At 39.2% G+C, this 26,524-nt stretch overlaps 1 protein-coding gene across 1 annotated transcript in view; it reads left to right on the plus strand.

Moving 5' to 3' along the window:
* The window catches only part of tmem161b (transmembrane protein 161B), a 45,964-nt gene extending 26,331 nt beyond the window's left edge, over positions 1 to 19,633 (plus strand). Inside the window, exons 2-12 of the mRNA XM_055200170.2 lie at positions 3,801 to 3,904; positions 4,929 to 5,015; positions 6,575 to 6,672; positions 6,782 to 6,938; positions 9,872 to 10,023; positions 15,320 to 15,380; positions 15,545 to 15,685; positions 16,432 to 16,545; positions 16,884 to 17,058; positions 17,760 to 17,856; positions 17,958 to 19,633. Of these exons, the coding sequence (XP_055056145.1) occupies positions 3,801 to 3,904; positions 4,929 to 5,015; positions 6,575 to 6,672; positions 6,782 to 6,938; positions 9,872 to 10,023; positions 15,320 to 15,380; positions 15,545 to 15,685; positions 16,432 to 16,545; positions 16,884 to 17,058; positions 17,760 to 17,856; positions 17,958 to 18,223 (1,452 nt within the window). The 3' untranslated portion in view covers positions 18,224 to 19,633. The remainder of the gene's footprint in view (positions 1 to 3,800; positions 3,905 to 4,928; positions 5,016 to 6,574; positions 6,673 to 6,781; positions 6,939 to 9,871; positions 10,024 to 15,319; positions 15,381 to 15,544; positions 15,686 to 16,431; positions 16,546 to 16,883; positions 17,059 to 17,759; positions 17,857 to 17,957) is intronic.
* The last annotated feature ends 6,891 nt before the right edge of the window (positions 19,634 to 26,524 follow it).

Genomic DNA, 26,524 nt, shown 5'->3' on the forward strand with positions numbered 1-26,524 from the left:
TAGAATGTCTCTGAACAGGTTCACGCCCACTTTTGGGGGAAATCAGACTAGACCTTCCATTCAAAATAGCGGAACAAAGCAACGTTTTTACACAGCCGGCAGGCATAAATAACTTATGAAATCACTCAGATTAAACACATTGAGTAATTATCTGTCCACCCTGCCTGCCATAGAGCGCGAAAGATACATTAACATATTTAATTTGGTCAATATAAAAACATGTCTCTTTCATTCTCCCAGCAACAAATTTGTGTAACAACGCTCCGTTTGGCCAGAGGTGTCTTACCCGGACATTTACTCGTACCTCATCGAGTCAACAGGGAAGCAAGTGAATGATTTTACTTCGTATTTGAAAGTTACTTCGTATTTATTTATTATGTCTTTATATTTAGAGTAATGATTGCACTTTTCCGTCCAGCCATACAACTAACTGGCTTAGCGATATTTCCAGCAATCACTGGATGGCGTTGTTACACAGGTTTGATGCTGTGAGAATGGAGGGGACATGTTTTTATGTTGACCAGGTTGAGTGTGTTGGTGTGTTTTTCGGGCTCTGTGGCAGGCAAGGTGGACAGACAAATACTCGACATGTTTAATCTGAGTGATTTCATAAGTTATTTACGCCTGCCGGCTGTGTAAAAACGTTGCTTTGTTCCGCTATTTTGAATGGAAGCTAATGGAAGGTCTGCTTTTTTTCTGCTTTTTTAAATTTTTAAATTTCGGTGACGAAATTTACAGTCAAGTTCCCGGATGTGCCGGTAGTCCGTATGCACTAGGGCTGTAAAATTGCTCAGAAATGACGTTCAAATATTCTACCTAAAAAACCAACGAATATTCGAACTATTCGAATATCTGGTTGCCCGTTTTTTTCAACGACGTTAACGACGCATTACGTCAATAACAGGACAAATTAATATAAAGAGACATAACTACTCCTATAGGTAGTCTATTTAAGTTCAAACATATTTGACAACGTATATTACATACACAAAACAAGTAAATCAAGAGACATCAAAGTGATATGGTACCTCGGTTACATTGCTTGACAAAACTCCCTGAAGCCTGCTCCTTCCACGACACTGATCGGTCTCATGTCCTTACAAATGAACGAAATTTATTTCTCCGTTATGACCTCTTGTCATGTTGCAGACAAAGAGCTTGTGGAGGCGATGCAAAGTAAATGTTAAGACGTGACTGTTTAGCTGGAGTTCCACACATTGTGATCTCGTACACACTGCAAACTTTCAGGAGTGACAACCGCATTTAAATGTGAAAATGTGATGATTGACACGGAGACAACCATAGCAACGGTCTGCCGTCTCACGTGCTTATCACTCACAGCTTTGATGAAAATAATTTAACAGCATTATGTTTTGCAATAAACCTCCGTCGTGTCGTTGTGTATTGTACGCATTTGTGAGGCTGCGCGCGCTCTTGCAGTGTTGCCAGATCCTCGTCTTTTTTGTACTCCCATACCATTTTAGCGCTTAATCATTTATGGCTTTTGGCTCGTGAAGCGATCAAGTTTTTGGTGTTGTTAAAATGTAAAGGTGCCAGTCCCAATATTTTGATCTTTGAGGTAAAGCGTTTGGATTTTATTTTGGTTTATTGGATTTTTCTTGTTCGCTGTTTTTTTAGTGCAAGATCTGGCAACACTGAGTAGCAAATGCTTGTGCCTCTGTCATTCTCTGTTTCGCGCATACAGAAGACTTTCCCCCTTGTAATAATTTATTTCTTCAGAAGAGAGACCTGTTATGTCCATGATGCACGTTTAAACACTTTATTAACTACTAGATGTTCAGTTCGGTTATGTAGGCTACACACTATGCAAAGTTTCTGTAAATGCGGTTGTCACTGCAGTTTGCGGGAGTTAATGCGGTTGTAGAATGCGATTGTCAGTCCTATAAATTACTGAAGTGTGTGTGTGTACAGAACAGGTTTAAGCATTAAAAGTTGAAGTGACAATTGAATTAATATGCAGTGTGTACAAGATACCATGCTCATTTGGGTGCACATTTTCGAGATGTGACATGTTGCTAGTGGTCGAATGGTATGCTAACAATTTTATCTCGCGGCTCAACAATTTTACCTCCTACCGACCAAAATCCAAAGTACATAGCTTTTTAGATTTTTGGGGGTTAAAATCGCTTTCTCTGCTGCGGTGGATCTTCCATGCAAGACGCGTCAACTTTTAACAGTGACAGACAGTGTGACTACTGTGACCTGTCCTTGAACCAGGGGCACTAGTGCACCCACTCACAAAGCAGACAGCCACGCCTCTACTACCGCGGGCTTTAAAAAAAATAATAATCGTTTATTCGAATATTAATTTTCATATTCGAAATTCGTTTTTTTTTAACTATTCGAATATATATTCGAATTTAGAATATTCGTTGACAGCCCTAGTATGCACATGTTCATGGCTGTTCTCTGATCGACTCGGGTTTAATCAGGCCCAGTACCTAAAGTAATTAAAATAAGACCGACTCGGGCCCGACTGACCTTTCAAATATAGATCCGTGTCCTTCCATGAAGACCTCTAATGGATACAACTATGATCAAGTACAGGAACATGGAAGGACACAATGTGACACTGAGCTTGCTTTGCGTCGCACCCAATTCATCGAGAAACATAGAGCATGCGAACGCACAGCGAACTCATCGGAAAAGACACGACGTGCTCACACGCATAATGTCATTATCACAGACAAAATTTTATGCCAGATATACGTGGGCGGTTTTTAATATACCTGGGAGAGCCGACCAAGTAAAGTAAATGTGTAGGAAACACCTTCTGATTGGTGTAATTAATATTGTTTAATAAGTAAAAGAAGAAAATAAATAAAAGAATGTAGATCTTCCTCTTTTTCTAACATTGTGAGTTGAGGGAAGTTGACAGTTCCTGTTAGAGGTAGACCAATTAATCTGTTTTGCTGATTAATCTGCACCGATAGTTCATTGGTGAAACAATCGGCTATGTGCGTCCGCTGCTTCATATCATTATGAATTAATGAATTGGTTAAACAGATGCGGCATTAGCAGAGAAACAAAAGCAGGATCCTTAGTTTGTTGTCAAGGCTGACAGGACAATAATATTAGTAGTACCTCAAACAGTTACACAAAAATACACGCAAATAAATCCAACCCAAATGTTTAATGTCATGCTTATTCCAATCGATTTGTACAATCAATTGTATGTTTACATTAACATATCCAACAAATCAAAATCTGAATTCAGTTCTTTTTTATCATCACTGTAATACATCTTTTGTTATTTTGATTAGATAATCATTAAATGTTTAAACAGAAGCAAATAAAGTACAAGACTAAACATAATATTAATAATTTCAGATTTACCAGTGGGAGTATTTCACAGAAGTATTTACTTCAACACTTCAATATAATTAATATATTTTTATTTATACATTTATTTCATTTAGCACATTCTCATGATTCAGTACTGTTGTTTTATTATTTTTTAATACATTTAGCACTGTTTCACTTTAACTGATTGTTTTTTACCCAGTTTCCATTTTAAAATCTATCAGTTGATTAATCTGTTATCAGCAAGTAGGGACCCGCTTAGTTATCTGTATCGTAAAATCCACTATCGGTAGACCATAGTTCCTGTTCCTAAAGTTTTGCCTACTCAGTCACGTTCAGTCACAACAAAATTATGTGTAGTTAGAAAGTTTAAAATCTAGAATTTATGAGGTTTATTTTTTGGAAAATTGAGGTTTATATTGTGTTGTATTTCTGGTCCTGTCAAAAAGTGTTCTAATATTTTACTTTTTATTCAGGGTGTGATCAGTGTGCAGCTGGTGGTTACCATGGTAATGGCCAGCGTGATTCAGAAGATCATACCCCACTATTCCTTTGCACGATGGCTCCTCTGCAGTGGCAGGTAATGAGAAAGTACAGCCCACTGTGCCATTCTGACAACCCTCTCAGTGGTCAAACTTAAATTTTAAATGCAGCCTTAACAGCACAAACCTGCTTCACTTTGCAACTGTATTCCATGTTTTCTTGTTTATATTAAGAGGCCATCAAAAATGCATCATTATGGTGCATCAGTAAGACCAAAGGGTATCATCAAAAAGCGCTATGACCCAAGAGAGCCACTAACGAAGCCACACTTGTTTCCTCCCTAATTAGTGCCAGAGTAAACAACTTATCCACATGTGCTCAACAGTTCATCTGTGCTTGTTTTTGGCTACAAAAATAGTTTGAAAAACTCTAGTTTGAGTGCAGAGCTTAATTTTTGCCCAGGAGGCTTTCGTCATTATTTTCATTTAAATTTTCAGTGAGGAAGTGTTAACTTGAAGCAAAAGAACTGAAAGCAGCATACTCATACAGCAAGACAATAATAATATTTTAAATGTAATTTTAAAAATATTTTCACATTTACAAAAAATAGCCTAGAAATCTAAAAGAAAATGTGATGAGTGAACAGCCCCTGTAGCCATTTCATTTTTATTATATTCTTGGGTTTTAGTATTAGTATTAGTTAAGTAACTCTGCAGAGCCTGTGGTGTCCTGTAACAGTCAGATATTCTGTTTTAAAAGAGAGTGCTCCTGAATGTGAATTGAAAATAAAGTTAGTGGGAAAAATAAGTAAAATAACCCTGAAATAAGAAAACACTCCTGCAAATAGCAACTGCAAAACTTGAAACATTGATTAGATCAAGATCTACTCACAAAAACAATTGGAAAGCTGTAATATATAACATCACTGTCCAATCAGTTATTTAATATATGTTGTAGCATAGTGGATATTGTGTTAATTATATCCATATTATTTCCAGCCAATTGCTTATTTTGCACCCATTTAGAAATGTTTGTTTCTACCACCAATGCCGAGTGTTATATTTGCTTTTAAGAGTTATTTTTATTGTTTGGATGGTAAGATGCTTTTTTGTCACTGTTAGTCTGCGTTGGTACCAGCACCCCACAGAAGATGAGTTGAGGACTTTGGCTGGAAAACAGCAGAAAGGAGCCAAGAACAAAAAAGACAGGTACAACATAAAATCATTGTGTAACATATCTAGATTTGCACACATTTGACTTGCATTTGAAGAACATTTCTGGCTACAACAAAGATCAAGCAGCTTTTTTGCTCATATACCGCTGTGGATAAAAGCTTTGGACTATGCATAAAATGCTTCTCTCTAAAAGGATAGGCTAGCCTATGTCTAGCAGCTTAGTTTTGATCGTCAGCTCTATTATACCAACCTCCTGTTCACAGACAAAAGCCCATTTCTGCTCTGCAGGGAGCTCTTGGGCCATTTTGTCAGGCAGGTATGCTGAAATCCAGAGCAGAGAAACTATGATGCACACAGTGCTTTTATGCTGAATACTATCGTGCATACTGACCTATGTAAACAACAGCGGGCCCAGAGGAGACGTCCAAGAGTCTCAGGTTCAGCTTGCTTGGAGCCACAGGGCAGAAGGTTTGCAGACTAGACCAGTTCACTCTGAGATCTGTGCCCCTTTCCAATATCCCACAGCTCCCAGCAGACCCTGACATTCATCTCTGCATTCTTTGCCATGCAGACAGCATTAGAGATGGGTCGAAATATGTTTGATTTGAACATTGAATGGATTTAGCTCTTTTTCAAGAGGAGGGAAGGCTCCTCTAATCCCCAGTAAAATGTGCAGACTCCTGCGCTTGGTATCCAATAGAAACAGAGATGACAGCTGGGGCTAGTCTCTGAAAAATCTTCTTTTCATTTGAAAATAGTTGCAGATCCCACAAATGGACCTTCTCTTTGTTTCTAGGACACTGAATAAATAGATAATAATCCAAAATTCTATATTACATTAAATTGAATAATAATCAGCAGTCCACCAAAAATAGTATGAATCCTCAAAATTGTGACTAATTATGGCAGTTCTCATGAAGGTTTAGTTCACCCAAAAAATAAAAATTAGTCATTATTTACTCACCCTCATGCTGTTTATATCCCAAATGGTTTCTTTGTTCTTCAGTGCCAAAAAGCATTTTGGTTTGACTTTGTTTTGTTAGATGCATGATTAAATGACTCCATGGTACTTGGGTAATGTATTTCAACTGTTTAAAAGGCATTCTTACAGTGTTCTTAAAATATACTACATACATAATACACTAAGTGTTGAACTGTGTCTTAGGTCTTTATTTTTATTTTTTAAATGAGGAACAATCAGAAAAAATTATATCAACAACAGGAGACTAAATGAGTGAACTCCATTGTTTGCATACGCTCTTGCACAAAGAGAAGATGTGTTTATAGTGCTTTTGCATTTTTTCTGAGGCTTGAATAGACACGGATACAATCCACTCTAGAAATGAAACAGTATAACAATTTTGTATCTTGCTTATAATCACTAAAATTACCACAGTTTTGCCAGCGAGTCAAGACAACAAATCATTTGTAAGCGAGCCAAAACAGTAAATCATCTGTTAGCCAGCCTGCCTTGATGACGACAAATCATAAAAACAAATTATCTGAAAGCAAATCATCTTCCTGCCCTCAATTAATTCATTTAATTTTCTATGAAAACTATTTGTGTGCTTCTTTTACATCTTGCTTCTCAGGAAGTACAATGGGCACTTAGAGAACAAGCCGTTGACCATCCCTAAAGACATTGACCTGCAACTGGAGACCAAGTGCATTGCAGAAGTGGACACTCTGGGTAGGTCAACTGTCCTTAAAATACTATAATGTACCACATTGCATTCAAAAATCTTATTGGTCAGTATGCTTTTTAAAGGTCCTCTGTGCGTTTGTCTTCTTTTGTGCAGCGCTGCATTACTTCCCCGAATTTCAGTGGTTGGTGGACTTCACAGTTGCGGCCACATTAGTTTATCTTATCACTGAGCTGTACTTCTGTGTGGTTGAGTCCAGTGAGGAGATGAACATTAGTGTGGTGTGGAGCCTGCTAGTCTTGGCCTTTGTTGTGTATCCTTCCTAAATTTGGATAAACTACAGATGAAGTTGTTAATTTTCTTTTTATCTTGTGAATGGCTTTACTATGTTTACATTTCATTTACATTTATTAATTTAGCAGACACTTTTATCCAAAACAACTTACAAATGAGGGTGCATTCACCATTATGTCTTAGGAACACCCAGAAGTAGGGATGTCCCATGTTCATAGGTTTCATGTTCTTGCATGCAGGTCACCCATGACAAAAACGGATTCCGCGACCGGGTTTTTACCACTTATTTAAACGACGCGTCGATCATTTTTGTCACCATGTGCTCAATTAAACTACATCGGTATGCACAATAAATCGCATGTGATTGTCATGCGCATGTCGTCAGCAAAGCGGGTTCCTTGATTAGTAGTAAATCGCCATCACCTGCTTTCAGATGGAGCAGCATTTACTACACAAAATCGTAGTTTCCTGACAAGCTGGGCCATATCACATTAATTATCGCAGACGTATCACCTGCGATATGTGTGCGATATGGCCCAGCTTGTACGAATCATTCATGTCCTCATGGTGCGAGTTTAACAGCAGAGTTAAATGAAAGCTAGATGTATATTTAAATGGCCAGCTCCATTTCTCATTAATATTAGTTAAGAAGTACTTTGACATTTTAATGTCACTTCTTAATAAAGTAGAATTTCTCTGCTAATGACTTTTTACATAGCGAGTCTTTTTCATCAAATCCACAGTTGAAATGGTCAAACTATTTTATTTTGCAAAGGCGCCAATGTCACCACATGTTAAAACAACTTTTGTAAAAAAAAAACCTGTTGAGAAGCTCCATTTTGACAATCTTAGCAGGGTGAGTCTAGACATGGGTGATGAAAGCTGCACCTGTTACCTTCTACCTGCTACTTTCCCCTTCTAGTGGCTCACCAAATCACACACATTAACCTCGGTACAGTCCACAAAGATCAATCTCTGTTCGCTTGTCACTGCCCTTCACCTACCACAGCCTGCCACAGAAGATTGGACGCCCAATTTTCATGGCCCACTAGACTGATTTGCCTGGGAAAAGGAGAGGAAGGAAGGAAGGCCGGTGGGTGATGAAGATGATGACGATGATGATAGGTCTGTATGTGTACAAATGGCTGGATGTGGGTAGTAAGGAGACATTTTTCCTGATCTCAGTGGAGAGTGTGGTGAGGAAAAATGGCCTTGTCAAAGTGATGGTCACTGAAACATTTTCTCAGATGGCCACCCGCTTGCCTGGCATATTTGTGCAATGTAGCCAGAAGTTGAATGATTGACCCGAGATCTGTATAATCAATGCAGACAGTCTGGCAAGCCAACATGACATAGAAGCGCAGCTGCATTTTTTTCTTTGTTTTTTATTTATTTATTGCGTATTATGGAAATTATCTTGGACCAATTTCTATGTTATCTATTGTTTAAGGGCTGATTTTTACTATAGCTTTTCTCCTCTGCACTGACAATAAATGCCTAAGTCATGCAACATGGGCCATAGTCAGCGAAGATGTTATTTTTAATATAGCAAATAAAAACTAATTAAAAACTAAACAAAACAAAAAAAAACATGTATGTGCGTGCAATTCCCAATATTAGCCTATATTAAATATTTGGTAAGATATATTTTCATATTTTATTAGGTCCTTTGATAAGGTTAAATTACTTAGCAACGTAACTTGATATGCCCAAACCTTTGGCATCACGTCACGAAAGCAACAAACAGCTCCCGCTGCCAGCCACAACAACAAAACAAATGGAGAAATAAAAGTGAAGATGAAACAAGAGGTGCGGGAGAAATTAAGGTTGGGAATTTGTGAATAGATAATACAAACCCTACTTTGTAAATGTTAAAAGTGTTTATTGTTATTCTTTATCTATATTAACTCTTTCCCCGTCATTCACTTACCCAATTAAAAAAAAAGACAAATAGATAGGTTGTAAAAATAGATAAAGTGCTGCGGTGTGGGTTAGGGCTGGCCAAATATATCATAGAAGCGGGATTTGCGGGTTGTTTTTTCACTTCATCACTAATGTCTATCCCTTGCTGCCTTTTTTTAATTCACGTTAAATATGATGCCTTCCCTGAATAGTGTCTGTTGGATCAGTAGATCTTAAACGTTTTCGTTGTGTGATCACTATTGTGTAGGGTGCATCCATTCATGGCCCCCTTAAAGAAAATTTATGACATAAAACATTCTAAAACTTAGAATTAAATAAAACATATTAAATGATACAATATAGTACTGTTGGTTAGTAGCCTTATTTTTCTGAATTTATGATAAATTAATGTATTTTATAAAATATCATACACCGTGTGCACAATTATTAGGCAAGTTGTATTTTTGACGATTACTTTTGTTATTGTACAACTACAATGCTCTTGGTCAATTCAAAATGTTAACAAACCAAAACCAATCCAAAGTATAATCCTTTTTTTTTGCAAATTTTTAATGCATGCAGACCTTTTGTGAGGAAAACCTGTTTATTTTCACATTATTTGGTTTAATAATTTGTAAATATCATGTTATATATTTTATTAAAATACATATTTACATTTAATTTTTGTGTAATATTACTGTACTTGTCAAAATGATTTGCAGCATCAGGGTTACCGTGTGTTATTAGTTTTGAGCTGTTGTTATCTGGAAACAAACCTTCAAATGTTGCGACTGGCCAATCAGAATCAAGCATTCCAACCAACCAGCCGTGTAATAAGCATTAACTGCTGCCTTCTTAACAGAAGCCAGTGGCCAGAAGCAAAATCTTTTAGTTTAGGCCTTTTTGTTTGTGGTTTATTTTTATTCTGCCCTTCTATCGGTTTTATTGACAAAATGGACCTTCAAAGAAGGGGCTCAACATGAGTACATGTGCACCTGTACATTTGAACTGTTCTTGATAAATATGTTCCTTAGCCTCTGCTTCTATCAGGAAGATCCTTTTCTCCCTCACGGCTCACTACTTCAGACTAGAGGAGGGTGGTGAGCGTTCCCTCTGCATCACGTTTGCCGCCTTCTTCTTTGTTAAAGCCATGGCTATTCTCATAGTCACAGAAAACTACCTGGAATTTGGTCTTGAGACAGGTACAGTATTACTTTGACTTTTTATTATAGAATCATATAATAGATTTATTTGAGAGTTTGGTAGGGTCCAAATACTCTTCAGTAATGTCTCGGTTATATATGTAATCCTCGTTCCCTGAAGGAAGGGAACGGAGACATCACATGACTGGCGTATTGGGGACTCGCTTAGAGAGACCGATCTGCTCCGAGAAATATGCAAAGAGCCAATAAATGTTGACATGTTATTACATCATCTGCCGGTGCCGCCCCACTGCGTGAGTATAAATAAGAGGCAGGTGCAGTGCATTAAAGGGCCATTTTACCAGTCGAAACATTAATCTTTATTGAAAGTTGGTCATATTTGTAGTAGAAATGTAATTTTGTGCCTATTTAACCGAGAAAAAAAGAACGTGACTTTAGGGCGCATTTGTATGGAAAACTATAACTCCCACAATGAACAGCTTTGCAAGCCACTCCCATTAATCGGAACACCGCTCAGATATGCTATTGTGTAAATAAATGCCACGTTAGTATAACAAAGAAAATAGAACTACTAGTCCGTCAAGTTCGAAGCCAGTCCGGGCTTCTCTACACGGCAGAGACCAAGGGGTTGCGGCATCTTCCCCGGGCTCCTCTACACAGCCGAAGCCCAGGCTCCGGCCTACTCCTTGGTCTTGTGTTCCTCCATCTGCCTCAGCTCTTTACTGTATTGTGGCTCATAAAGGTGCCACGAACAGCGGATTAGAGGATCACGCTTGCGAAATCAACCTCTTCCATATCATATCGATTACCTTCCGCTATTATTGTAACATAAAGTCTGGCTCGCTCCACAATCTACTCTGTTAGCTTAGCTTAGCATGAAGATGGCGGCTAATTGTTTTTTTCCCGTCTGTGTTCATATTTGTAAGTCCCACCCACTTATCTGTAATAGGTCTGTAGCATGAGTGGGTCCCACCCATAGTCCCCACTTCGGAAAAATGAGGAATGAGTGACTGTAGTCTTACACCCTCGACAAAGATACCGCAGTTCCTTCTTTCAATGATGCAAAATGACGATTTTTACATCAGTGAAAGAAGGAAGTGCAACACTGAAATCTTTATTTCTCCCATCTCAGGGGAAACTGAGGGAATGATGTATGACCATTCAAAAACATGACTGGGGTTCTAACGTTACAAAGTATAATGCAAATCGGTGAAGTGTCCCTTTAATCAGCTATTTTCCAAGAGAAAGCTGAGCATCTAGTGCCTGGCCGACTTAGCAATGGTAAAGTGAACCGTTGCAATGTGTTGTCTCCTTTCCCTTCCTTCGGGAAGCGGGGGTTGCGTATGTAACCGAGACATTGCCTTTCAGTCTTTCACTTTGATGTCATGTTGGTGACCGATGTATTGGGAATCCCTTGCAAAGCGCCATGGGTGCTGCCCCTTCCAGTGCCCTGCATAAACTTTCTGCCACTTATTTTTAGGGTAGGCAGAACATGGGTCTTGCAGAGAGGCCGGTCACTACTTGTTCCTTAACCCACTACAGTAACCTTAAATAACACTGGGAAGCGTACCCAGCTAGGGGTTGCTGGGAACGCTGTGGAGCCACTTCCCATTGAGGTTTCCTAGGTGGTGATTACAATACGGAATAACCACAGAGGGTTTGACTACATATCGAAGCTCTGGGGTGGCTTTCTACTTAGACTACACCTGTACAGAGACCACAGAGGCAACTCTGCTGAGGGAAATACATGGGATTAGTTTTTACTCCATGGACATTATGCATATGGGATATCATATGGACACCAGCCTTAAAATAGGTTTTCAAGAATTCAGCTAATGAAAGGCTGGCAGCAGATGCTTCGCTACGTCTGACTGCCAAGGGCATTGGAGGAAGTACCAAATTCTACTTAAAAAGGATTTATGGCACTAATATAACACCATAATGGTGCTGTAAGCTTACACATGAGCCGGGACTTTCAGTGCTTCTAGAACACGGGAGGAAATTGACTCGACACAACCACTATAAAACCTAGTAAACATGTAAGGTTTCGTCCAGCCTGCAGCTTTACAAATGTCTGCCAGCAAGGAACCTGCGAGCCAATGCCCAAGAGGATGCTATGGTTCTCGTAGAGTGTGCCTTGGTTTTGATAGGCAAGGGCAATAGTGTCCACTATCCAGTGTGACATCTTCTGCTTGGAGACAGCTTTTCCCTTCTGCTGTCCACCGTAACAGAGGAAGAGCTGGTCTGAGGTCCTGGGCTTTGTGTTCGGTCTACTTACAGTCGCAGAGCGTGTATGGGACACAACAAAGCAGGCTCACCACCAGATCTCTGAAAGGAGTGGTGGGAAATTTGGGCATGTAGCCGGGCCGGGTCTCAGTGTTACAATGAAGTCAGTGGGCCTGAACTGTAGGCACAAATCATCAACTGAAAATGCATGTAGGTCCCCTCTCCTCTTTACTGAGGCCAATGCAGTCGGCATCAAAGTTTTCTTTGAAAGAAACTTGATGCTCGCTGACTGCAAAGGCTCAAAGGGAGCCCCCTGGAGACATTTCAGGGAGAGAGGGACAGCCTTCTCTCCATCCGCTGCTGGAGAAAATAAAGTACGATGTTGATTGGGCATCTCTGGGGTCCTCTGGAAGAAAGGAACACCACTTGACTAACAGGTTCGACTAAAGCCCATAAGCGTGTCTCGTGGACAGTGCTCGGGCTGAAGCGATGGTGTTAGCTTTCTCCTGGGGTAAGCCACTTAGAACCTGATTAGCCCAACCAAAGACCACATGTTGAGATTCCACAGGTCCTGATGCAGGTGCCATATTGTGACCCCTCCCTGAAAAAGAAGGTCCTTCCTCAGGGGAATCCGTCAGGGGGGGGGGCTGTCGCAAGGATCATGAGTTCCAGGAACCACGTCCTGGTGGGCCAATACAGAGCCAATAGTAAGACACGCTCCTCATCTTACCTGACTTTGCAAGGTGTTTGTGCTAGCAGGCTCACTGGGGAAACGTATTATTGCAAAGGGCACGTGGCCAGCTGTATGCCAGCACATCTGAACCGAGTGTTCCCCTGGTCAGAGAGTAAAACTGGGAGCAGTAGATCGTCTCTGGGGAGGCAAAGAGATCTACCTGTGCTTTGCTGAAGCATCTCCAAATCAGCTGGACCACCAGGTGGTGGAGTTGCCACTGACCAGGGCGTGCTGCTCATGAGTGTGTGTCAGTCGCTACACTCAGCAATATTGGAATGTTGACAGTGCAAAGGGACCTCAGGTGTTTCTAACTCCACAAGAGGAGGTGGCGGGCAAGTTGTGACATGCAAAGAGAGCACAGACCACCTTGGCGGTTGATATATGAAACATTCACAGAATTGTCTGCATGGAATAGGACATCTTTGCCTCAAATCTCGCTTTTAAATCGGTCGAGTGAAAGATATACTGTCCACAACTCCAGGCAGTTAATGTGCCAGTGCAGTTGGGGTGTTGTCCAAACCCCTGAAAGTGCATGCTCGTTGTATGTGACTCCCCACCACATGGTGGAGGCATCTCTGCATGTCACAGCATGCCTAACGACCTGTTTCAAGAGTACACCAGCCCAGAGAAATGAGGGGTCTGACCATGGAGTGAAGGAAGCTGCCATATGCCCCAGGAGCCTCTGAAATAGTTTCAGTGGGACCGCTATCTTGCCATTGAACAAATTCAATCAATTCAATACTAACTGTGCACGTCTTTCTGTTAGGTGTGCCGTTAGTTTGACCAAGTCAAGTTCCATACCAAGAAAAGAGATCTTCTGCACGGGCAGAGCTTGCTCTTCTCCCAGTTGACCTATAGACCTAGACAGGCGAGGTGCCTGAGCACTAGGTTTCTGTGTTCGCAAAGCATCTTTGGGACTATGCTATGATGAGCCAGTCATCAAGATAAGCGAGGATGCAAATGCTGTGCTCTTTCATGGGAGCGAGGGCCCCCTCCATGACTTTTGTGAAGACACAGGGAGACAGAGACAGCCTGAAGGGTAAGACTTTGTACTGATATGCCCGGCCCTCAAACACAAAGCTGAAAAACGGCCTGTTTCCGGAGAAACTGCCTTGGCCTGATGGACCTGCAGCAATGCCAGAGGCCGCCTGCCCGTAAGCCCCCTACGCACTTGCAGTTAGAGCGGATGAGTGCTTGCAGACTTGCAAGGGCAGGGCTGGCTTGTCCCTCCAAAGGCAGCGGTGGCCAGACACAATTGCTTCGCGACTGGCCTCTCCACTGTTGGGACAGCTGTGGCAGCCCCACCGTCGAGACAGGTGAGGGGTGAAGGTACCCCCAAGGTCAGTTGCGGGAGGAGAAAGGGGACCCCCACGAACTTGTTAGCTCTTCATGCATCTCGGGGAAGAAAGGTACTGGAGGCAGGCCCTGCGGAGCAGCACGGAGACAGCATAGCCATCATCTCTGGGTTGGCTGTGGGCTGCGCTACCTGGCCCAAAGGCGGCAACACATCTAAGCTGGCGTCAGAGTGATGGCCTCTTCTCTGATTTAACGACAGTAATATAGTCAGAACAGGTGTCTTTAAAAAGAAACAAGTTCAACTCTTTGAACTTGTGCATCTTTTTTAGAGAAACTACTCTTTAGTGCTGAGATGGATGAAGCACGCAAGGGAAACAGCAACACACACACTCAAAATAAAGATGAGGAACTGCAGAGCCTCCAATGAACAGTGCCTTAACACCAACGATCTTTAGCACATAGTCTTGGTCCCAACATAGAATGCTTCTCACAAGCAGCTTGCTGCAGGCTTTCAAAGCAAAAAAAAGGTGATTAATGCATTGCACCTGCCTTTCATTTATACTCACGTGGTGGGGCAGACTGGCAAATGCAAATATTGCATGCCAACATTTATTGGCTCTATGTATGTTTCCCGAAGCAGATAGATCTCTCTAAGCAAGTTCACAATATGTCGGTCACCGACATGACGATGAAGTGACAGACTGAAAGGGAACTGTTGACTAAATACTTGGATCCCATGAAAATGTATTGCATTAGTTTCATTAAAAGTTTATGCCATATGAAAAGGAAAGATGTACCTTTTGTACCTGTTGAATGTTCCTTCTGAATTCTCCAATAATGATTTAAGGTCTTTGATTTGAAATGTATCACTTACATTAACAAGGCCAGTCTATCATTCTTGCATTATATTTTAAACTATTGAGGCAATGTTTATTAATTAATGGTTCTTTGGTCAAAATGGTTAGTTTTTACAAATGTTTTTTCATTTGTTAATAACTTAGCACCCTGGCTGTACCTTTAATTGATTTGTGTATTTAGTTTTGGTTAAGATTAACTGTTTAATCTTCTCTCATTTTATAGGCTTTGCTAATTTTTCCAATAGTGCTGTGCAGTTTCTGGAAAACCAGGGCCTTGAGTCTCAGTGAGTAGTACTGGCCAGTATACCACCACTTCCATTCTTATTACATTAGAGGGAGTGTGTGTGTACAGTACGCCCTGTCCATGTGGCTTCGGATTAAGTCATGTATGTGATGGTTGTGCTTCCCTGTCGTGAACAGGCCTTGCTCTTTTCCTTTGTCTCCACAGGGGTCCCATATCCAAACTGACCTTTAAGCTGATTCTGGCACTGCTATGCTCTCTCATTGGAGCCTTCCTCACTTTCCCTGGCCTGCGACTGGCCCAGATGCATCTTGATGCCCTCACCCTCAACAACTGCAAAGTCACACAGTAAATTTACAAGCATTTATCTGATACTTATATTTCAACTTTATACTGTCCTCATGTCATATTTGACAGTTGGATTAGTTCTGAAATGGATGATTCTGTTAGTCAGCCTGAATTCAAGCAGCTTGTTTGCTTTTATTGAAATACTATAGCCACCAACAATGGTTTCTTATAAATCCATGTAGAGTGCAACCATGTAATTTATAAACTCGGCAGGTTAGCAGACAAGTATGAAAGCAGATGGACCTGGTCTCAATTTTCAGCCTGCTTTAGGGTGCTGTGCTACAAAAGAGGGGTTTGGCACAACACATCTCACCTAGCTAATCCTCTTCAGTGTGGCCAGCTCTTCATACCTTCTTCCATTACACTATGGGCTTACAGTTAGACCCCTTTTAGGCCTGGATTACATGTGTCCGTGCATCTTGTCCTGAAGAAATTGTGTATTAAAAGCAATTGAACATCATAACAGTTGATGTTAAATAGGTATGCACAATTAATCGCATGCGATAGTAAAGCGTATGTCGTCGGTAAAGACGGATCCTTGATTAGTAGCAAATCGGCATCACCTGCTTTTAGATGGAGCAGCATTTACTACACAAAGCCGTAATTCCCTGACAAGCTGGGCCATATCGAATACATATTGCAGACGATACATATCGATGAAAATCACGTGCGATTTATCGTGCAGCCCTAAAGTTTACCAGTCTGCTGATTTGATGGCTGAAACATTTTATCTGTTTATCCTTTAGAACTTTACTGCATATCAACTTCATGTCTCCGTTAATCATGGTCCTGCTATGGGTGAAGCCCATAACCAAGGATTGCCTAATGAATCCCTCATTTGGGAAAGATGGTGTGCCTTTGTGAGTATCTCAAAAATCAGTAAAGCTACAGTTTTTCATTACTAGTTTACTTAGAATTGTTTTAGATCATTTACAAGTTGATTGTTGTTTAAATTTCATACTACAGTATTACGATTTTGCTTACTGCATTTGGTTGGATACATACATTAATACAGCAATTATTTTGACTCTTCAGTCAGATGTAAACGTATATGAATGTCATTATAAAATAGAGAATGCATACAAAATATCAAACCAAGTGGAATTTGTTCTAAAGAAATCATTTAATTAGAATATTTGACAGAATAAAAGTGGAGTGTGTTCATAGTTACTCATCTTTGTCATTTGTTTGCTTGCAGAATGTCTGAGAAGGGGTATGACACACTGCGTCTCTGGGTGATTTTACTTCTGTGTGTGCTTAGACTAGCCATGATGCGACACCATCTCCAGGCCTACCTCAACCTGGCTCAGAAGGGTGTCCTGCAGATGAAAAAGGAAGCAGGACGGATTTCTACAGTTGACCTCCAAAAGATGGTGTGTAGACCTATCGCTAACTGTCTTGCTGTGTTCCTACTGATTCATGAGAGCAGGAAACTAGCTTTTATTTAGATAACATTAAAAGTTGATGCAATAGCAAGCAGTCGTATCTTTCTTGACATAGTAATGCTAATGATATAAAATTGACCTGGAATGCACTGTCGCCATCTTATTTTTGCCAGATATGATCATTACTACATTAAGTTATGTCTTTAATATGGTGCCAAGGTCGTTTTTGTGATGCCTCGTCTGATACTGCTTAATAAATGCACTCAGGGACCCTCTTGTGGCATCTGCTCCAAGGGCCTACATTACTGTGTCCACATTCCTTAAAGGTGGAAATATGTCGATACGAAAAAGGAGCGCGTAGTATTGTTGCCCTCAAAGCTCTAAAATGAGGAGGCTATTTGAGTTTAGTGGAGTGCACGGATCAAAACCCACAGCACTCCACAGCTGGAGCTGAGGAAAGAGCCCGTTTGATGTTCCAAGCCATAAGTGAGACTCGCAAATGGCTGTAGAGTCACAGGGGCGTCTGGTCTTACATCTGTGGCAGAATCGTATGCTCACAGCCTCCCTCTGTACTTAAGCTCTCAGTAATAGTTTCAGAGTCTCTTTGATGAGCTCTTCTCTTGCGAAGCTGCTTGTTTTGAAGTAAATTTGCTTAAATGTTTTAAACCCAAATTTGTTTTGCCACACAGGTCGCCCGAGTTTTTTACTACCTGTGTGTGATAGCTCTACAGTACGTTGCACCTCTGGTGATGCTTTTACATACTACCTTGCTGCTAAAGACATTGGGTGAGTTTATCAAGTCTTCTCAACACATTCGTACTAAGATAACAACAGTTGTCCCCATAGGTTTTCTAGAATTTTTCTTGAAAGGTTTTTGTAACCCCTAGGTGGATACTCGTGGGTGGTTTACCCAGAAGAAAGTTTGCCCTGTCTACCAAATGAAGACTTTAACCCCGCTGAGGCGGGACAAGCAGAGATGCAGACCACTCAAGCTGTGGCCCAGTTATCCATTGCTCTGGGGGGGCTGAGGACTGTATTCACCCCTTTGCTGTTTAGAGGCATCCTGTCATTTTTCACTTGGTGGATTGCTGCCTGTCTGTTTTCCACCTCTCTCTTCGGCCTCTTTTACCACCAGTACCTGATGGCAGCGTAACATATGGATATTGTGGAGCACCCAAGGGTCCTGGCATCTCCGACTGAACTGTGCAACATGTGGCCCACCACGTTCCCCATTCTTATGACCATATCAGCAGATATTCTCTGCAGACTTATTTGTGGTTAAGTGATTCAACTTGCCAAATACAATCACGACAATTGGAATAGTAAAGTCACAGATTTTCCGGACACGCAAAATTTTATACACGCCAGTCAGTGGAGGATGGCCTCTGGGGTAGATCTTAAAAACTTTACTGATTTATTAGGGTGATGGCCTTGAACCAGCAGAAGTTTGAAAGGTCTAAAGAAAAGTCTTACTTTGGAGGAACACTGATCTTGGATATATTTTAGAGTTCAAAATTGATGCGAGATAAGAGTTTCAAAAGAGACAGAATTGTAGTAAAGTGTGCTTTTTAAAATTGTTTTATCTTCTCCAAAGTAGAAACGTGACTGCCATGGGGGAGGATCTCACTGCTGATATGCGAAAAGAAAACAGTGTTTTAGTCAAGCATTAGCGTGAGGGGTGTGACTGAAGAAAGGTATGTATTAACGATGTATTTATTTGTCCATTTTAGACAAAGCAGACTGAAGCCAGCTTTCTTACGAGGAGCGTTTAGTTTGACTCTTAAAAGACTGAGAGCTAATTTAAGTGCGTGTGTTTATGAATGAGTGATGGTTCGTGTCAACATCAGTGCCTGCGGGCTCCAAGTGACCCCTGCTGCTTCTGGGTATAAATCTAAAAAGGGCATTTTGATCAAGCGTAAAAGCTCACTTAAAAACTATCTAAAGCAGTAGCCTCTGCTCTTCTGATACCCATCCCTGTTATTTAACCAGGCAAATATTTCACTTTGAATTTTGGGTCCAGTGACATCAAATAGATCCTGTAAGCATCCTCTATGTTTCTGTATGCAGTGTACTGATTTTCTGTCATAGATCCAATAACAGGATTTAATTTTGTTTCATGTGCCAAGTAAGCTTGTATTCCCAGTTAAGAACATAGAATACTTCATACACAAAAACACTAAGCATAAAAGGCCAAATCAGAACACGGGGCTTGATAACAAAAAAACGTGAGCATTTTACTTTCAGTCCACTTAAATATTGTGGGAATTGGGCAAGATACTTAAGAATATAGCACAGGGGCATATCTAAAGTCATTTTTACCAAGTGTTATCCTACTGTAAGTTTTATTTTCACTACATTTAGAATTTTATTATATGCAGGCAATGAATGTATTGACCCAATGTGATTTACAATTGTAGTTACAACATGTTACTTTTGGAAAATTATATTATTTGAACATATCTACACTTTACGGAGCCCCTAAGGGGACATGGAGCAAAAATTAAATTAAGTTCACGTGCACACACAAAAGTTGCACATGCGCACGTGAAACTAAATTTAATTTTTAAAAAATTCTGCACATGAAGTTTTCGCGTGAGCACATGAAAGTTTCGCGTGAGCACATGAAAGTTTCGCGTGAGCACATGAAACTAAGCTTGAGATTTTTTTACTCCAATGCCACCTTTGGGGCTTGGTAACACTTGGGGCCACAAATAAATAAATATAGCAAAATATGACACAATATTGGCTTTCGACAGTTGACAGATAATAGTTAAATTACAAATGTGATTTCAGGTGCATTTATATTGTGAAGGACTGTCAGTTAAAATAAACAGCACACCTTACAATCAGTTTTTGTTAATATAGCTTGACCCTAAGATTTCAGTTTTCCTGCTGTTTGCTTTGTTGATTATCAAGCTGTGATGGACCCAAAAGAGTGTTCATTTTAGCTGTAAACATTCACAACCTTTGATAATTGTCAGCTGGGCCATTTTAGTTTTACACTCTATAGGGTTTTGTCCTTTGCCTAAAGTGTATTATTTTCCTTATTTTCCCTAGACAAAACATGTGACCAATATGAACTAAAACTGTGTTAATCTTACTAAATATATGCCCCCTTTAAGGTATTTTCAATGAGCATGTCTTTAAACATGTCTAACTTTAATGGCAAATAGCAGAGTGTTAGGCTCAGAACTGATACCTATTAAACTGGGACATTAAAGACAAATAATTTTTGTTTTTTGTTGTTTTCTTATAGTTTTTTTTTTATTTCTCTAAAGGGGAAATAACTGGGATGTTGTTTTAAAATCTGTAAGCCTAAACATTTTCGTCTTCTTTTAATGTATTTTAAGTACTTATGATCTTTATTTATTACCTTTCAATTTGTTTAATAAATGATTGTAGAAAGAAAGAATCTATATATCTGTTTCATTTTGTCTTGTTTGAATTTTTACATTATTGTTGTTACTTCAGAGTTGTGGGTGGGGGGGTTACACAATGGAAGATATAAATTGTCTAGAACTCAACCTATGAATGAGACTCATCCATGTGATTGCTCCGGTAACGTTTTTCTGAGTGGTATTGTTAATATGAAATGAACACTGGTCTTCCTCCTTTGGTTGCCACTCTTGGATCAATGAGACAAATTCCAAAACAAACAGCCAAAGAGGCTCTTTTCTTTTCTTTAGAACCCATTCACGCAATTCATTTTATCAGAGGCCCACCAAACAGTTCTATTGAGTGTCGTTAGTATTTCACAAAAGAGAGAATCTTCTTGAAAGGTATCTTTTTAATGACCGAACCAAAGTCCGGGCTACATAATGAAAGTTTCATTATTGTGTTCGCTTAGTTGAGAGCAGAAAAAAAGAACTTGTAATAATGGCTGCCCAAACTTTATCCTTTTATCCAGAAAAGAATAGATTGAGGGCTTTTGCAATTTACAAAAGTAAAAATGCTTTAATTTGGCAAAAAAGCTCTCAAAAGCTATTTGAAATGATACATCTATCTAAGACTAAGCCAGTGGAAACTACTCAGTGATGTACTGTTGTTGTTGTTGTTATTATTTAAAAGTTAATAATTTAGGCTGAATGTTCTTTGTAGAGTGAGATTTGTAATGTTATTAAGACTCAAAACTGCTGAAGACTTCAACCCTGCATCAGGAAATTTGAACGGAAGTGACTGCCCCCTAATGGAAGCAGCTGGCACTGAGATGTTTTCGTGAGTGAATGAAGCCTTCATTTAAAGGTTTGTTGCCAAGGTAACATTTAACCCGAGGAAGGCTTTATTTATAGTATATGCTTACGTTTTACATAAATAGTATAGTTATCTGGTCCAAAATGAGATCTGCTCATCCTAAGGTTATCATGGCATTCAGCCAAACACAGGCTACTGGATATAATTTGATGTAGCATCAGAAAGAAAAGACAATGAAGATACAGCACACAAAGAAGTTGATGGAATAAAGTACACTCTCAAAAATAAAGGTACAAAAGTTGTCACTGGGGCAGTACCTTTTTAAAAAGTAAATTTGTGTACCTTAAATGTGCCCATTGGTCCCTAAAAGGTAAATACTGATAGCTCAGAGGTACATACCTGTACCAAAATGGTACATAACCTTTTTAAAAGGTACTGTACTAGTGACAACATTTGTACCTTTCTTCTGAGAGTGTAGGCTAGACAAACAAAAAAATATTTTTTATTTATTTTTCAAATTTTGTCTTTGTTACTTTAAAAGGTTTACTGTTTAACAAGATTGGTTTTGTGGGGGTTATGTGCAGTATTTTGATTTATTCTTAGGAATCAAAGAGTTTAATTTTAATGTAGTTTACTTCAAATGCTATATATATAGTCAGTTTAAATGTACAGTCTATTATTTTCTGTGTCTGCTAATCTATAATCATCTTTAGCCCACAGTTGACCTTAATGGGTCCCTTGTGCCTCTTGTTTGAACTGTGGCTAGTAGTCCAGGAGCGGGTAGTAGTCCAGGGGTGGCAAGGGTCAGCACCCAGTGAACTGAAGCCCCCAAGGGACAATGATATTCAGATTCCAGCATAGAATTACTGATGAAGGTTCAGAACATGTGTATGAGTGTTATTATTCAGCACATAAGTGTTTTATTAATTCTTTAATTTTTGAAAGTTGCATTTTTATCAGCATTTGACAACATGCACAATAAGTGAATTTATATGTGACAAATAGATGCCTTTGACTAAGATTAGTATTAATAGTGTTCATAGTTCCTATTATGACACGAGACTGAGCAAATACGGCATTATTCATTAATTATAACGGAAAATACTTATATTATAGGAAGTCAATAATTAATCTAAATTTATTGAGGAAGCTGATGAACAGCAAGCAAACAATGATTCTTGTACCAATTCATATTAATTCAGTAACACTAAAATAAAGACATGTTAAATAAAGAACAAGCTTATCTGTTATAAGAAGGTGTGTCTAAAAGAAAACTTTACTGAAAACTGCAGAGAAGTTGCTGAATGCATGAGATTTACTTCAGTAATCACAAACATCCGATTGTGATTACCCTCATACACCCCTAGTATAGATCTGATCATAGCACAATTTCAATACAATAGTATTTGTCATTGGGGAATTGTTTCCACTGAAGACAGTTGCCAGGGTGCAATTGCAGGATGTAGGTTCTGTCTGTAATATCCCAATAGGCCACAGGAACTGACTGCCCAGTCATCAGTGGGAGTAAGAAACTCATATTGTGTTGTCTATTTGTTTTAGCCTGAAAGACATGGGAAATAAAGGTTAGTCTGTATTAGTCTGTGAGTTTGAAAGGGACATATTTCAAATGTAGCACAGGGGAGGTGTGTTCCCATTGTGTGTATGTTAAACCCTCTCATTTACCAACAGATTCCCACTGTTACCTAGCAACAATTTAATTAAGATGGCACTGGCAAGATAGGGCCACATAGAAATCTCTATATGCAAGATATTTTTCTTCCACAACATGATTTTTTATTAGAAAGCATTGTTGTTAATGCTCTCGCTTTCACTGAAATCGCTACAATCTTTTTATGTTTTATTATTTGTATTACCGTTAGATTTTTTTAAGGCTTAACATACAAATAAAAATATATATCTATTTATGTAAAATGTATCTATCAATTTTATATTTATTGATACAATTTATTGCTGCAGTTAGATTGTGGTCTGTGCATGCTACAGTATGTGTATCAAATTATTATTACACTTTTTGAAGAGTAATTCACATGCGGGAAAATTTTTGAACATTCTTCTATATCTATGCGACGCTGCTTTAATAAATTTCATAGTAAGTTATTTACATGACGAAAAGGCAAAAAAGACAGAAAATAAACAGTAAGCAACTTACAATGAGATTGAAAGGGACAGCTTTTAAATGTAGCACAAATGTTTGCTATAATTTAGTAAAGAAAAAAAATCAGTTGCATACCCTGTTACTTTACCAAATGTATGTTTTGCACGGAGGGGATGCAGGGGAGGGGTTGAGACAATTTCAATGTGAAAAATAAATAGATTTTTGTGATTATAATATCCTTGTGTTAAAATTACTCATGGAGTGTCAGTTTCAACAAATCTATAAAAGAATTCATGTTGCCACCGGCACTTCCTGCCCTAAAAATGTGATGAATGAGAATTTTGATCAAGCTCCAAGAATGACAGAAACTCGTTTTAACGACGTGCTTTAGATACCTCTTCATCTGGCGGTGCTGTGATCATTTTACTGTCAATTTATAGTGTAGAAAAACCTACAATGGTTTCAGATGTTTATAGACTGCAAATGGATGGTCCTAAAGTGTGCAGAAACCCAGCTAAAGTAATTTTTTATGATTTACTTTTTTCTGTGAAAATACCATTTTGCTATCTATTCATCTATATTGACTGAGAGAGGCCATGTCAAACATCGAAATGAAAGTAAAATCAGTAAGTGAAATCAGACTTTAATTTAATAATTTGATTATGAGACTTTAGACTGGATTTCACAGACAGGGTCACATTTCTAGATAATATCTGTTCTTATGGTATGTTCATTATTCAACATTATTCATAAACCTGCTAAAATTATGTCTATGAAATTACTTTTAATGGTTTTATTGTATATGTAAATGTTACATAAAAACATGTTACCTATTTCTGAGATTATATTTGGCGACATCTGATGCACTGCATGTAACTGAAACGGACTCCAAACTGTTTTCCTTCTCTTGGCCGAGCAAATCAAAGTACCTGACATGATGTCAGTTAATATTATGACATTAAGAGTTCTGCCCACAAATTTGCACTTAACAATACCGATGTGGCCGATGTATGATATAAGATTGTGGGTTGGTGGGAAAGGGCACGAGCAGTTGTCGACATTAGTTCATCTGCAGTGTGTCTGCTCGTCCAGATACACTGCCTGTCTTACAATGGTGACAATAATGGCAGCCCAACCTGCCCCACAGCTTCAGACAATAGGAAAGGCCCTGGGCCATATGCTGAGTGTTTGCAGGGTTGTCTGTGGGAAAGAGGGGATGAGGACTACGCCAGACAGAAAGGTCACAAGGTCTCCTAAAACAGGGCTCAGGGGCAAAGTGGTTGAGGTCCAAACAAAACAGTTTGAAAAAGACTGACAAAGAGAACGGTAGGAATTCTTAGATGCGTGTGTAATGCTGTCAAGCCTTTAATTATCAAATCATAGTAAAGTGTACAAAATTCATTATTAAATGAAACGGTTCAGGAATAAAATGTTTCTTGAATAAAAAATATGTGACATCACCATGGCAGCATGGTGTGCAATTTTAGGAAAAAATAAATAACTGTTTTCATCATCTTTCAAATAAATGTAAGTGCTGTGGCCCAAAATGACTTTAATTATTGTATGCAGTGATATCATGGGCGAAATGTAGATTGGTCTTATGGCTTTGTACGCAGGTAAACAACTAAACAAAAGATGGAAGACCTTACACTTCCCTACCCCCACACTTTAGTATCCCTCAAATAACCATCATGCTCCTAGTGCCACGTTAATTAGTGTGTAGATAACTAGTTGCAACCTCTATTCACACTATATATAATATTTTATTAGCATGACACAGGTTAGTATAGGTCTTCTCTGCACCAATCTCTTTGAGCCTCTGATTAAAAAAAAGAACCCCTCACAACACAAATCTTCTGTCCCCTTTCATTCCTGCCCTCATATAACTTGGTTCTCTTATCCACGCTGGCACTGCTAACTGTCAAGAGTACCTGTTCTTTTTCTTCTCATCACCTCAGTCCAACCTCACCGCAGCTGGTGCCCCTCCAAGTGAGAGTAATTGTTGCTTTCACCTGAAACTGAGGCCTTACGGATTTAAATTTTGATGTGCAGGTGTCGCCAAGGATGAAAGAAAACAACAAAAAGTAGGTCAACGTTGGCGTCGAACATGCTCGCCTCTTTTGTGAGGTCACTTTGTAGCTGAAAAACGTTCCCCCTGTCATAATCCACTCTCGTCGAGAGCATTATTCCTCTCTGGAATGGATCACACCCTCTCTCTCACATCTCTCCCCCTGTCTCTCTGAAGGATCCAGACCCAATTGTGATTCCCCTATGCAAGCTCAGCTCAACAGGGTCTCCTCCTGTCTTGCTCTGATTTCAAGGTAAAACGTCTCATTAGCTCTGGCCCTTGAAAGACGCCCGCTCCATCTCATATTCAGTTATACATTCCCTTTGAATAGCTTTTGAGAGGCAAGGAGGGAAAGAAAAGAAGGCAGGAACGAGAGCTGATCCAGCTACCTGAGAGAGAGGGAGGGGTGAGCCTGCTGAGGCCTCTGTAATTTCATGCAATTATTACTGCCTTGTGCCATAGACACATTCGACTGTCATTTATGCCTTACTTGAGGATAAAAGCTTTCTAGAAAAAGGAAAGCAGAAAGTCTCTTTACATTTGTGTATTAGTATGTAGGAGAAAGAAAAAAGACATGCTTGATGATTTAATTGTTTACTTGCTTAAATTGAAGGAGCATGCAAGCATGCAAGACTACGACAATGCTAATGCAATATTTTAAGACTATTTATGACTACGCTTAAAGAATTTGACTTTAATACTACTACTAATGATAATAATAAAATAATAATGTTACAAAAAGTAGAAATAACAGCAGGATTAAATTATTTTAGTTTAGTTTTTTGTCTGGTTCTATGTGATGGCTTTTCAAGAGAGCGATATTTAGTTTATAGCATTAGCATTAGGTTTTTCTAAAATTAATCTCAATGTAATAATGTCTTTTTCAACAATAAAACCTTGTGGCGATTTTTAAAATGTAAAATCTATAAATAACACATGATCTTAAAAATTGTGCGCAGCACAACAGTTTCAGATCTCCACCTTTAAACAATAATTAATGTTCTTGACATATACAAGAGCACCTGTCAATGTGTAAATAACTTTCGACGCCAACTGTGGGCGCTTGCCAGCATTTCTTC

This window comes from Misgurnus anguillicaudatus, chromosome 22 (assembly GCF_027580225.2).
Source record: "Misgurnus anguillicaudatus chromosome 22, ASM2758022v2, whole genome shotgun sequence".
NCBI lineage: Eukaryota > Metazoa > Chordata > Actinopteri > Cypriniformes > Cobitidae > Misgurnus > Misgurnus anguillicaudatus.